The sequence below is a fragment of the Hemicordylus capensis genome, chromosome 4, assembly GCF_027244095.1.
Source record: "Hemicordylus capensis ecotype Gifberg chromosome 4, rHemCap1.1.pri, whole genome shotgun sequence".
NCBI classification, from domain to species: domain Eukaryota; kingdom Metazoa; phylum Chordata; class Lepidosauria; order Squamata; family Cordylidae; genus Hemicordylus; species Hemicordylus capensis.
This window is the reverse complement of record NC_069660.1, coordinates 148,541,057-148,555,393: the sequence shown is the minus strand read 5'-3', so window position 1 is coordinate 148,555,393 and position 14,337 is coordinate 148,541,057. Positions and strand designations below refer to the sequence as shown.

The window sequence follows — 14,337 nt, the reverse complement described above, 5'->3', positions numbered from 1 at the left end:
CAATGGCCCACTTCAGACAGAATGCTAAACTGTATTTTAGTGCTACATGAATGAGCCTAATGGAGCTGTGGGCTTGCACACACTCTTCTCTCTATCTTTGCATGTGAGAGAAGAGAGAGAGTGTGCTTCTGTTTTCATTTTAAGATCAAACTGTACTTCTGCAGTACATATTAACTGCTGTTTGTTAACAAACCAGAGCTAGAGCAGAGCAGAATATCATACACTCCTTTGTGTCTCATGGGGTGGAGAAGAGCTTGTTAGCCCACAGTTCCCTTTAGCACGGTTCACCGTGCTAAACCATGGTTTACTGTTACATCTGAAGTGGACCAGCATTGTCTGGATTTCTCCCAAGGAATGCTTACAATCCAACCAGGACAAAGGTGAAGAAACGGGGAGGAGGGAGCAGGAATGGGACAGCAGGTTTAATTGGCAGCAGAAAGAAAAGTGCAGCCCTTCTCTTTTCTTGATTGGCAGTTACAAATGTCAAGCATAAGGCAGATGGACACATATGTATACACAAATGTGTGACTGGAGGTATTCAGGGTGACTTATTTTCATACCTATTCCTTGTAATTTCCTTTAAGCATATGTGGTTATTGTTTCTTAAATAGGAACGAATACTTTGTCGCACATATGATGTACAAGATCCAAAGGTAAGTTGTTTTTGTGGTTTGTGTTGTGGGGAGATTTGTAACCTTCGGCCAAATACCGGAGTCACTTTTTCCCTGCTGCTGGATGAGGACATATTGTGGGTTATCTTCCCCTCTGCTGTTCCAGAGGGCAGGACTATACAAATCTGTTAGAAGTCTTTACATACTCTGGGGAGGATAGCCCATTTAGTTCTTCTAGTCCTTCGTCTGCTCCGGAGACAGCATGTTTTTATCCTTATAAAAGCACTCTCTCTCTCTTCACCAACTTGTTTCTCCTCCTTTCCTTCTGTTCCTGGAGTCAGCAGTTGGCTATGCAGAGAGGACCTCGCATTATGAATGTCCTTGTTCCTAAGGGAAGATGACAGAATTTTAACTTCCCTTTACCAAGACCTCCAAGCAGTGCACCGAGCACCTTTAATTTCTCACCACCGCTTGCACTGGACATAGACATTCCAAACTTAGGGGAAGGGGCATCAGGCCTCCCACCACCTGGTTGCAAGCCCCTCAAAGATCATGAGGACCATCAACACTCTTCTGTTTGCCCTTGGACCCCAGCAATCCCTGCCTCAATTTCTGGAGGTGCCCTGGGAGGGGATAGCCATCCACAGAACTACCACCATGATCCACCCCTCCCGGGCCTGTTGGGCCAGCTTGCACCTCCTAAGTGGCACTGCCGCGGCCAGCCTTGACCAGGCCTTCCCAGCCAGCCCTAACTTGTGCACTGTTGTGGCCAGCACATCTGGACTCCACAGGCCAAGCTAGTCCCATCCCCACCCATGATTGCCACAAGCCCTGTGCAGAAGACCCAGTTTGGCTGACTAGGGCATCGGTGGCACGGCAAAGGCAGAGCGGTCAGAGGGCTCCAGGCTGTAGGCCTCAACGGCCAAGTGGAAAACACACACCAAACAGCACCAACCATGCAGCAGGCCACGGGGGCAGTCAGTGCCCCAAGGATCAGAGGACTCAGAAATCCCAGATGATCCATTACTAGCAGAACTGGTGATACCAGGGCCAGGTGCCTCCCACCCCCACTATCTGTTTAACAAGGGGAGCGCCCCCAGCCATGCACATGGACCCCATATTGCCTGGCAGTCATAGTTTTTGAAGTTGGCAAAATCCCTCCAACAAAGCAGGAGACCAAAATGGGGGAAAGCAGAAAAGGAAAGACCCTTCTTCTTCTGATAGTCCACCTCCTAAAAAGTCAAAAAAGATGGGCAGCAAAAGGCTTAAGAATGTTCAAAATCTGCCACACTCCTCCGCGTTACCTGGGAATGACTCCCCTGACCCCAACAATCCACATAGTTCTCTACCCCAGATACCAGATCTTTGTGAACCTGCTTCCCCATGTCAACCCAATTATCCAGGGAACCCGGTGATTCTAGGGGACCAGGGTGACCAGGATCCTTACCTGGAGCCCGGGGACGAGGGAATGGTCAGATGACCAACTCATGGGCTCTTTATGTCATAGAAATTGTTCATTCTAGAACAATTTTGCCCCCTCATTAAACTTTGCCCCTCCCCTAATAAGGCAATTCAAACTCTCAGATTGCAACTGGTACCTCCCAGGAGGAATAAACCAGCACCAAAGGGGTTCTCGTGTTCCCCACAAATAAGGCCAAAGAAAAGAATTTTCCCTTCCCAAAATTCTTCGGTGATACAGTTTAGCAGGAGTGGGCCACACCTGCTTCCAACAAGTAACTCAGTATGGTGGCTAATAAATTTCACAATTTCCCCCAGGAAAGCCTGGGTTCCTCCAAGTCCTCCACCACCACCACCACAGATGAGCCAGTAGTAGCCCTCCTGTCAGGCCCTATGCTACCTAAGGACGGAGACAGCTCTCTCAGTGATCTGTCTGATAAAAAGATGGAGGCTTCTCTCAAGAGGGCCCATGAGGCTGCTTCTCTCATCATTCTTCCTCCACAGCAGCCTTTTTTTGCCAGAGCACCTATGCTATGGGTGGACGACATTCTCCAGAACTCCCCTGAAGACCCCATATGCCTAAGGCAAACACTCCTAAAGATCCAAAAGGCCCAGGCCTTCACGGCCGACGCCACTATGGATTCAGTGCGCTTTGCAGCTAGTCCACTGCCTCTAAGGTTGTGACTAGACACAGCCTATGCCTGAAACTGGCATGTTGAAGCCTCGTCTCGTGCCAGCCTAGCTTCTGTAACATATGTAGGCTTTAAGTTATTTGGCAAGGAGCTATTAAAAGAAATACTAATTGAGACCAAAGATAAAACGAAGGTCCTGTTAGAGGTCCATAGGGGGATTTCTGTAGGCAGAGTAAAAAACTATTTCATTCCTTTCATCCATTGAGATCCTCCTTTAGCCTGCAGGACAAGGACAACAGAACACAGCGCCCCTTTTGGAATAAGTTTCAATCCAACAACAAACCTTCCAGTCAACAGCAACCAGGCTTCTTGGCCCAGTCAAAACAGCCAGACCTAAATCCTGACTTGCCACCTCTTAGTTTTTCACACCTGGGAGCTCTCCACTAATGACAACTGGGTCCTTCAGACCATTCAGTAAGGCTACAGAATAAAATATACCACATTCCCTCCAGACAGTTTCCTGCCAACCCCGCGTTCCCATTCGCATACCAACCATTCAGGCCATTTTCTAGCAATACAACATTTAGAGGAGATGGGGTGGTAGAGCCCATACCTCTTCAGCAGCAGGGCAGGGTCTATTCTGTTTACCATACTCAAAATGGACAACTCACTCATAGCAGTCCTAGATCTCAAATTTCTCGACAAATTTGTCAGGCACAGGAAGTTCAAAATGGAAACCCTGCCTCCATAGACCTGACAGAGGCATATTTACATGTGCCTATCCACCCAGACACCTGACTATTGCTCTGCTTCAAATATACAGGCAAACATTTCCAAGACAAGACTCTTCCATTCGGCCTGTCTTCAGCCCCCAGAGTTTTCACAAAGATTATGATGCCGTTGATAGCTTACTTCAGGCTCCAAGGTGTCAGGATTTTTGTTTACATAGACGATCTGCTGCTCAGGTCACCGAGCCTGACTTTAGCAAGCTTAGACAAGAGTCTGACACTGCAAGCTCTGAGCAATCATGGTTTTCTAGTCAAGAGTTATCTTTTCCCCTTTCAAAGACTACATCACCTGGGTGAATTAACAGACACCATTTTAGACAAGCTAATTCTTCCCCAGGAGCATATATAGAAGATCCTGGCAATAATTCACTCAATCTTCACCAACCCTAGGCCATAGTAGTCCAGTTAGGTGTAAGACAATGAGGCTATTCCCACAATTGCTCAAAAGCAGGCTAAGGAAGCCCAGCCCACTTTTGGGAGACCATGTGCTGCAGTGGGAGCTGTGTGACTCCCAGCAGCTAGCCTCCATAAATACCTCTCCCCTTAAACAAGGTTAGCGGAGCGCATGCTCCACTAACCCGGTTTACCTAATCGTGAGGTGTTGCAGTGTGGCGCCAATTCATGAGGAGACCCCCTCCGAGAGGCTGAAACAAGCCTCGGGGGTCTCCTCAGGATGCCCCACACACTCTTGTGGGGCATCCTGGGACTTCCAGGGGCCAGGCGGCCTCCGATCCCTGATCCCCACAGCCCCTGCTGGCTCTGTGACTGAGCCGGCAATCAAGACTTCCTGCTTGCTCGTGTGCAGGGAGAGCGGGCTGAGCCCGCTTGCCCTGCTTAACCCACCTCGGCTCTCCACACTGCTCATGTGGAGAGCCTCACTGTGTTCCTTTCCTCACTCTTATCTCTGTTTTCAAAACAAACCAATTCAAATATTTAGATTACGACTGTATGAACAAAGCTGCATACAACAAGACTACTCCTCCATTTTATAAGATAGAAGACATGATGGTGCCAACAGCTGTGTGGAATGGTGGGAATGACATTATTGAAGACAGACAAGACATTGAATTGTTGCTTCCTCACATCATTCATTTAGCTTTCCATAAGTATATTTCTGAATGGCAACGTACAGATTTCATCTGGGGTCTTGATGCTCCAAAGCGCATGCATCCAGATGTGCTTTATCTGTTGCAGCAATATAAAGTCTGAGGTGTTCATTTTATGTCCCACATTAATGTGGAAACTTCACTAAATTTTATATCAGTCTCTACTCACACACATGCAGGGGTGTTAAACAAAGGCTGTATTTTAGCACCGCTCTTGTTTAATTTTTATATAAATTGTTGTTGCTTTTAAAAACTAATTCTTATTTTCACCCCCAAAATTGGCTTCCCAATCAGTTCTGCTATTACTTTATACTGCCGCTGCTGTAATACTATCTCAAACACCAATTGGCATGCGAAAGGCATTTAATTTTCTTGCTCTTTACTGTAAGGAGCATGCCCTTCAGATTAACCATACCAAAACTAAAATCATGAGGTTTGCAAAGCACCCTAGGACACTGGCTTGGTCTGTCAATGGATGTAGGATTGAACAAGTCTTTATAAGTATTAGGGCATAGTTTTTCATTATTCTGGCAGTCGTAAGGCTCACTCTCAGTATGTGCAACAAAACGCTCGCAAGTCTATTTCAGCAATTTTGGCTTTCTTCTACTCAAAAGGGGCCTGTTTCATTCCTCCAGCAATAAGGTTGTTTGAATCCAAAGCCCTGGCCTAACTGTTAGATGGTGCCCAACTTGGCCCATATTCCAATTTTTCAGCATAAGAAGCGGTACAGTCCAGTTCCCCTGGAAGTTATTTTAACAGCTCATGGTGTGCCCAGTGCTGCTTTTTGCCTGGAGGCTGGTCTTCCCAAGGTAGAATCTAAGATCTGACTTTCTAAGTTCTGGCTCAAGCTAAATTTCTATCCTTTAGGGCTAACTTCACTGATTCTTGCAGAAGAATTTATCTCTAAATAGCAACACACATTTGAGCAGAAGCTGCTTACTTATGGCCTATCACCGCAAGTACTAACATAATGGGCTATGATCAGGCCAAGTTGGTGGTTACTCAAAGAATCTTAGATGCAGAACGTCAGACAGACCAAAGTTTCATCCCAAGGGGAGTAGTGCTGGGAAATCAAATTCTGTACACACATCCTTCCAGATATCTTAACCAGATTACAGTGCCCAAGTATCACATGGCATTTACCCAAGCACGATTTAATGTCCTGCGCACTGCAGTTCTTGAGGGCAGATTTAACAAAACTCTGTTTGCAGAGCGCTTTTGCCCTTGCGATTCAGGAGCCATAGACTCAACAGTGCATGTTCTATTATATTGTAATTTTTATAGGGACATTCGTAATGTGAGAGACGTAAGTTTTGGGCGGTATAAAAATACGTTAAATAAAAATAAATAATATGCACATTATTCTACATTTATTAAATTTTATGGGCTGTTCTGATGATTTCTATATATGTTATCTTTTATCAGATAAATATGCAGTTGCCAGGTTCTGCCTAGTTGCCAGTAGAATTCGTAAGACCATGTTATGTACTTGAACAACTAAGTAGTATTATCTATTGATTATAGCTGTTCTATACACACGTGGACAAAAAAATAAGAACCCACAATTGTCTCTGAAATAACTTGAAACTGACAAACGTAATTGTGGGTGCCAATTACTTTTGTCAGTTTCAAGTTATTTCAGAGACAATTGTGGGTTCTTCTTTTATCATGGAGGGGTACCAACACATTTGTCCACGTGTGTATTGAGCTGGTTTCCGCTGCCCTGCTTCCCCATAAATGAAGTTGGTCTTTTCCCCAATATGTTTAAATGTTTCTAGGAACCTTTAGAAATGTTATGTATTTTTATCTTTTTATTTTACTTTTGCTGTTCTGTATTTGCTGGTCAGTGAGTGAAATAAAAATTACTACTACACCAACCCCAGGGTACCATTATGCACCTTAGCACGTCTCATGGTGGCAACCCTGGGCCTGGTTCCATTTATGCCCTCTGCAGTGGTTCTGGCTGCCCTATCAGAAGGCCATAAAAGTAAAGTCCCAAGTGAAAGTTCTAGTGCCCCCCAAGCTCCGTCAGGCTTTGAACTGGTGTACTACACCAAATCGCCTTTCCTAGGGGAAACCGTTCTTATACCCACCCATAATCATCATCAATGACTGATGCCAGTCTCTGAGGGTGGGAAATATACTGCCTCCAGCACTCAGCTCAAGAGAAGTGGACTGCATGGGGAAAAGAGCACAGCATCAATTGGCTGGAACTGAGAGCCATTTAGCTAGTGCTGATAGCCTTTCAACATCTGCCGAAACACAAACATGTTCTGGTCTGCACAGACATCATGGCAAAAGCTCATGTCAGCTGCCAAGGAGGGACCAGATCACACTTGTTACATCAAGAAGCGACCCTCCTCCAGTGGACAGAGACACACTTGGCATCTCTGTGGGTTCACTATGTGAGCAGTGTACTCTACACCAAAGCTGACTGACTCAACTGAACAGAACTCCACTCAGCAGAATGTTGTTTCAGCCACCATGTCTGATCGTCTCCCAACACACCTAGGAAAACCACAGTTCAACCTGTTTGGCAATGCCAAACCATTGTCTCAACCAGACAATGCCAATGCCAAACAGAGCCAGCGTGGTGTAGTGGTTAGAGTGCTGGACTAGGACCGGGGAGACCCCATTCAGCCATGATACTAGCTGGGTGACTCGGGGCCAGTCACTTCTCTCTCAGCCTAACCTCTTTCACAGGATTGTTGTGAGGAGAAACTCAAGTATGTAGTACACTGCTCTGGGCTCCTTGGAGGAAGAGCGGGATATAAATGTAAAAATAAATAAATAAATAAACTTCCAAGATTCTTCACACACTTCCAATGCAAGGGAGCAGAAGCAATTGATGCTCCCTGGCCTCGAGCTGCTTTAGGTGTTTTCTCCAGTGCCTCCGATTAACCGCTTCCTCCACAAAGTTTGTCTGTACACGGTGGAGTTCATCCTAGTAGCACTGGCTGAGGAGTTTCCAGAAATTATCCACCTCACCATTTCGAGCCTGTAGTTCCTTCCGGTATCCACAGACCTGCAGCAAGGCCCACGCGTCCATGACAATCCAGCTTGGTTAAGGCTAGCTGCCTGGAGACTGATCAGAACCTCCTAAAGCAATATGGCTATTCCAAGAAGGTACTGGACACTATTGTAACTTCTAGAAAAGCATCTACCAATCGCATCTTCCAATTTAATTGGCAGGCCTTCTTCCTTTGGTGTAGACGTAATCGCAGACCCAATGAATCCTGTGACCTCAAAAACCTGCTCAGTTTCCTGCAGGACAGCTTAGAAGGTTAACACGTTAAAAATGCAAGCAGTGGCACTTTCAGGGCTCCTGGCCCCTCACACATGAAAGGGACGCCTTCTACAATCTTACCTCTAGTGTTATCTTAAGAGAGCTACCTTATGTTCTCCACCTACCATACACCGCTTTCCAGCATGGAGCTTACATAAGGTACTCTGAGCCTTACAAGGCCCTCCATTAAAGACCATCCAGTCTATTCCTCTTTGCCTCCTCTCTTATAAGTTGGCCTTCCTGGTGGCAATTACCTCCACCAGGTGATTCTCGGAACTTCAAGCTCTATTGGTTAACAAGCATCTCTGTTTTCCCCTGGACTCTGTAAGGCTGATTCCTGATCCATCCTTCCTGCCCAAGATACCATCCATCTTCCAACATTCACAGGAAGTTCTTTTATCTGTCCCAGTTGCACACACCTTTCAGAGCGTGCCTGGCACAAGCTAGATGTTTGAAAGGTTACATGAGATATACTGAGCCATTTAGGTCCTTTGATGTGCTGTTTGTGTCCTGCTTATCTCCATCCATAGGTTGGAAGGTCTCCATTTCTACCATAGCTATGTGGATTAAGACATGCATCTCTCTAGTTTATGATACCCTCAACCTTTCAACACCTCTGCAGGTTTCAGTTCCTTCCACCAGAGCAGTGGCAATGACGACAGCATTTTCAACCAATGCCCCTTTTGCTGAAATGTGTAAAGCTGCAATGTGGTCATCTCCATCTACTTTCACGTGACAGTATAAAATGGATTTACATTGTTCAGCTGAGGCCATTTTGGTAGAAGTGTTTTGCAGCATGTACTCCCTCTGCAGTAGATTGGGGTGCTCCCACCTGAGAATACAGCTAGGGCATGTCCCACGAGATACCCTTACCTAGCAGCAGGGAAAGGAGCATTGGTTACTCACCTTGAAGGTTTCTTCCTGCTGCTGGAGTTGACATCTGCTGCTGGAGGGGCATCTTGGCCCACCCACTTGGGCTGCCCAGGTTTACTCTAGGGACTGCTTCTTTAAAATACTCACTCTCATAGTTTTTTGCCAGTTGCTTTCTCTGTTTTTATCAACTTGGCTATTCAGAACTGGATGGGCTATCCTCCCCAGAATATATAGATTTCTTACTGATTTTCATTGGCCTGCCCTCTGGAGCAGCATAGGGGAGGATAACCCAGAAGAAGCCTTCATGTTGAGTAATCAACACTCCTTCCCACCCCCACCCCCATTTTAAATGATTGGACACTTTCCCAAGTCATTTTGGTGCCCTTAGGTAGGTTTCAGTAGAGCTTGCTCAAGAAAATATATTGATAGAATGAATCTTCCAGTCCATTTAAAGATTTTAGAATGTGTGTGAAGTATTTAACTTCAAATACAGGAATGCTGCAGCTTTATGGCACAGTTCACGCTGTCTCATGAGTAAGGCCCCTCGAATTCAATCAGAAATACAGTGGTCCCTCGACTTACGAACTACTCGACATAAGTATTTTCCGAGTTACAAACGGCAGTTTTAGATCCGGTTTTAGATGCGGTTTTTTCGACTTACAAATTTTTAGATGGGGTTTCCTCGACTTACAAATTTTACATGCGGTTTCCTTGACTTGCCTGCCTGTTTACTGCCTGTTTATTCTTGAAAAGAAATGTTCCTGTGCAGTTTGCAAGCCTTACTGGGGGTCTGGGTCTTTTTTCTAGGCTCCGGAACGCATTAATCCGTTCCCAATGCATTCCTATGGGAAACCGCTTTTCGACTTACGAACTTTTCGACTTACAAATGTGCATTCGGAACGGATTAATTTCGTAAGTAGAGGGACCACTGTACATCTGACTATTTACTAGACTGAATACTCAGGTTGAGTTGTTACACAGTTTCCCCCGATATCTATTTTGTATTTCCTTTTTGGTATCTTCATAATTTAGTCTGTTCTGTCCTCTCTCTGTTTCACCCCATCCCCATTTAGAGTTCGGCTAAGCCGGCAGACTGGAAATACCAGAATGGTCTCTCTGCTTCCTGGCTGTCTTTAGAATGCATAATTAATGCTAATATACACATCCCACTATCATCTACATTAGCCAGCCATGATCTGGAGAAAAACACAAGGGTAACTATTGCTTATTTTGTCAACTTCATATTTGTAACTTAAATCACAATGGTATGTGTAGCTCTGTTGATACCTGCCATTGTGCCATGAGCCTAGAGAGCCTCCATACTCCATCCCTCAAGTCACTTTCCTCTGTCTTCCGTAAAAACCTTTCCCCGCATTCCTTCTTTGCCTAAGCCTTTCCTAAACCACTGTAGTATTGCCATATCATTTTGTTTTTTGTTAATTAATCCTCTGTCTCTTCCCTGCTGCTCTTTTCTCATACCCCGCTTGGACAGTCTTCACTTTCTGTCTTGTTCTATGTTGCTTTGAAGAGTGACGAAGTTATTTCTGTATCTTGTACAGTGCCCAGTGTTTTATTTAGTAGCAGTGTATCCCATCCAAACAGAAGTTGGGGATAACAGGGGAAAAAACATATTTATTACCAGAGGGTAACATTCTGGCACTCAAATCAGTGGTGCTTAACCTATTTGGCCCTCATTTTCTGTAGAAAGTATAAAAATGTAAAGTGGAAATGGAAGTTTCCTAACCTTCTGTTAAAATAGGGAAAATGCAAAGCAGTATCCATGGCTTATAGTGGCTATTCTGCAGAGAACTGTAACAGTTCTGAAAACTTCTGAACTCAAGACAGGTTCTGAACTCGTCTACTATTGGGACGTGTCTGTTCTCACTGTTCTCACACGTCCCAATAGTAGACGAGTTCAGAACTCGTCTTGGGTTCAGAAGTGGTAAATAAACTTATGCAGTTTAACTGCTGCAAAATCCAGTGTTTGGAAGATATGTGGAATTGTTTTGATGTTGCCAAAAACGAGTGCTTTGCTCATCCATTGGTATGTGGCAGCGAGCACTATGCATACCAGGATGCTTAAACTACAGCTTAGGAGATTGTCAGATCTTGTATGCACCTCTGCAGCTGTGTTTACATCCGAGAACCTATATTTATATTTTGACATTGGGTAGCAGGGAGCAATTGAAGACTGTTATGACCTTACACAGCCCTGAGCTTGGATGCAGATGGATGATTCCTGCTTGGAGGCAAAGCAGGATACAGATGGGATAATTCTAAGTTTAGAAGAGGCTTCTCTATGGCCAGAGTTTAATACGGTTTGTTTACATGATACAAATAGAGTTGTACTTCAGGGTAGAGCTTGCACTGAAGCAAAACGTCTTAAGATTGTTCAGCAAGGCGATCTTCTCTCTCTCTCTCTCTCTCTCTCTCTCTCTCTCTCTCTCTCTCTCTCTCTCTGGTTCTGCTTTAAAGAATGGATTAACACGGTGGGCCAAACAGATAGAGGAAGCCATCTTTTTGATCAATGGTCAAGTAAAAGAGGAAGACGCCGACTTGCTGGAAGGTCAGGTGAGTGCTAAACAATGTGGGCGAAATGTTGGCGTGGGTCAGTGTTGGGGATGGTATAAATTTTTGTTGGGCAGCTTAAACTTTATGTGCAATTTTTTAATTTATTTATAATATTTAAATTCAATTTTTCATTTTTTTTTTTAAATCACAAAGTTCTTTATGTAGCAAAGGAATAAGAAAATAATTGACATTTTCCTAAGGGGCTCGCAATCTTAAAAGACTCAAGGGAGGGACAGTTGTTCTTGGGTGGATTACCACATAGGCAATAGAAGCAATTGCCTACAGTGGCAAATCTTGTGGGGGTGGGAAGTTAAATATTTTTTTTTTTAAAAAAACTAAAAACTTCCACTGTGTGGTGGCACAACAGGGATGGCGGCGAGAGCTCCGCCCACTTCCCAAACCGTGACAAATGAGATTGGCCCTGGAGTCGGCAGACACTGTGAAAGAGCTCCTCACACAGGCCTTCCTTCCTTCCTTCCAAATGACACAGATCAGGCCAATTTCAGCCCATTTGGGGCTTAATCTGCCCCTGGTTGTTCTCTTTCTGCTACAAACATGACTTACCACTTTGGAAGATGGCCCTTTGCAAAGCTAGGACAAACTGCTTCTTAATCTGTATCCATGTTTTGTTAATCTGTATCCATGTACATATATCTCCTTCAAGAGTTGAGAACATTTGCAGGGGGGAAATGTCCTGCTAAAAAAGACAACTTTGGAGCCATCTGATATTACTAAGTGTCCCTTGCAATGATACTTGCATATTTTTAAATACAAAACTTCTCCACCATGCTTCCTTTTTGAGTTGATACTGTGCACCCCACTAAAGTGACAATGGTACTGGCATAGCAGTTGGTAGGTCCCACACATTTATTTTCTGAAGAGAAAAAGCCAAGTTGTGTTTTGGCAATTAAGCATACAAAACAAACTGAGTATAGAATTTTATTGAAATCCTGAGCAGCCACAATGTAGTGGCCACAAATAGCCACTCTGCAGTCCTACCTGTTCAGAAATGTTATGACTATACTATTCATGAGTGGTCGCACTGAAATTAATGGGGCTGCTCATGAGTAATTTAGTCAATGTCAACAGATGACTCTTGTATTTAATGCAGAATTTAGAAGACAAAACCAAGCAGCAGTTGTATTTATTTAAAAGACTTGCGCTCTTTGGGGTCAGTGGTTACCTCTTTCCCCTCACCTTCTGCCCCAGTCTCCACTTCCAGGCCCAGCCGCCTCTCCTCCCCACCGCCACCTCTGCCCCCCTCCACCCCCCCACCCCCGGGCCTTGCCTCTGCAGCTGGGCTGGGCCCACCGCTGCCTCTGTGGCCAGGCCTGCCGCTGCCACGGCGACCAATCCTCCTGGGTGTGCCTCAGTACCTATTGTAAATTTTGCAATAGTATAAAATTATCAAAATGACCAACTGGTATTCTATTTTGAGATCTGAAACTCATGCACTTAACCACTTTTAAAACTTCAATTATTCCTACAGAAAAAGTCTACAAGAGGAAACATGCAATCACCTACACAAACACTTGATGTCAGAGTTTTGATGCAATTGGTAAGTATAAGAACAGCCCTGCTGGATCAGGCCCAAGGCCTATCTAGTCCAGCATCATTTTTCCCACAGTGGCCCTCCAGATGCCTCTGGGGGACCCAAAGGTAAGAGGTGAGGGCATGCCCTCTCTCTTGCTTTTGCTCTCCTGCAATTGGTATTGAGAGGCATTGTGCCGCTGAGGCTGGAGCCACCAGACTAGTAGCCACTGATAGATCTATCCTCCATGAATTTGTCTAAGCCCCCTTTAAAGCCATCCAAGCTAGTGGCCATCACCACATCCCATTGCAAAGAATTACATAGATTAATTATGTGCTGTGCGGAAAAGTACTTCCTCTTGTCAGTCCTAAATTCATTTTCATGGGATGACTCCTGCTTCTAGTGTTGTGAGAAAGGGAGGAAATTTTTTCTGTCCACTTTCTCTACTCCATGCATAATTTTATACACCTCGATTATTACTCCATGCATAATTTTATACACCTCGATTATTTCTCCCCGTAGTCGCCTCTTTTCCAAACCAAAGAGCCCCCGATACTGTAGCCTTGTCTCATGAGGAAGGTGCTCCAGGCCCCTGATCATCTTGGTTGCCCTCTTCTGCACTTCTTCCAGTACCCAATATCCTTCTTAAGATATGGTGACCAGAACTGAATGCAGTACTCCAAATGTGGCCATATATAACATAGGGTAGGGATGTGCACGAACCTGTTAGGTGTTCTATTCTTAGATCTCTGAACAGGTTCGGAACCCCCGCATTTGAACTGGTTTGAACATGAGGGTGGGGGTGCCTTTAAGGACAGGGGAGGGTGCACTTACCCCATCTCGTTCTGGCACTCTGTGTATAAATAGTTTGGCGGGGAAGCAGTGTACCTCTTTGCCACCCCATTGTTTTCCTGACTGGAAGTGCTGTGTGTGCAGTCACTTCCGGTCAGGAAATCAACGGGGCGCCAAAGAGGTACTCTGCCTCCCCACCAAACTATTTCTATACAGAGTGCCGGAGGGGGAGTGCACCCTCCCTCATCCTTAAAGCCACCCCGCCCCACCATTGGCTCAAAGGGAGCCTGTTCTGTGCACATCCCTAACATAGGAAGCTGCCATATACTGAGTCGGATCATAGATCCATCTAGCTTAGTATTGTCTATACAGACTGGCAGCGGCTTCTCCAAGGTTGCAGGCAGGAATCTCTCTCAGATTTCCTATCTTGGAGATACCAAGGAGTGAACTTGGAACCTTCTGCTCCTCCCAGAGCGGCTCCATCCCCTGAGGGGAATAGCTAACAGTGCTCACACATCAAGTCTCCCATTCATATGCAACCAGGGTGGGCCCTGCTTAGCTAAGGGGACAAGTCATGCTTGCTGCCACAAGACCAGCTCTTCTCTCCAAGAGGATTTGGTGTTAATACTCAAAAGCTCTGACAGCAAGATATTTAATCCTAATAAGTTTTCTCATTGAGAATGAAGCAG

At 45.1% G+C, this 14,337-nt stretch overlaps 1 protein-coding gene across 3 annotated transcripts in view; it reads left to right on the top strand.

Moving 5' to 3' along the window:
* Positions 1–14,337, top strand: part of ODR4 (odr-4 GPCR localization factor homolog) — a 36,803-nt gene that overhangs the window by 6,719 nt on the left and 15,747 nt on the right. For all 3 annotated transcript variants that reach the window (XM_053250875.1, XM_053250874.1, XM_053250873.1), the window contains exons 6-9: positions 617–653; positions 9,828–9,968; positions 11,230–11,325; positions 12,815–12,883. In XM_053250875.1, the coding sequence (XP_053106850.1) occupies positions 617–653; positions 9,828–9,968; positions 11,230–11,325; positions 12,815–12,883 (343 nt within the window). The remainder of the gene's footprint in view (positions 1–616; positions 654–9,827; positions 9,969–11,229; positions 11,326–12,814; positions 12,884–14,337) is intronic.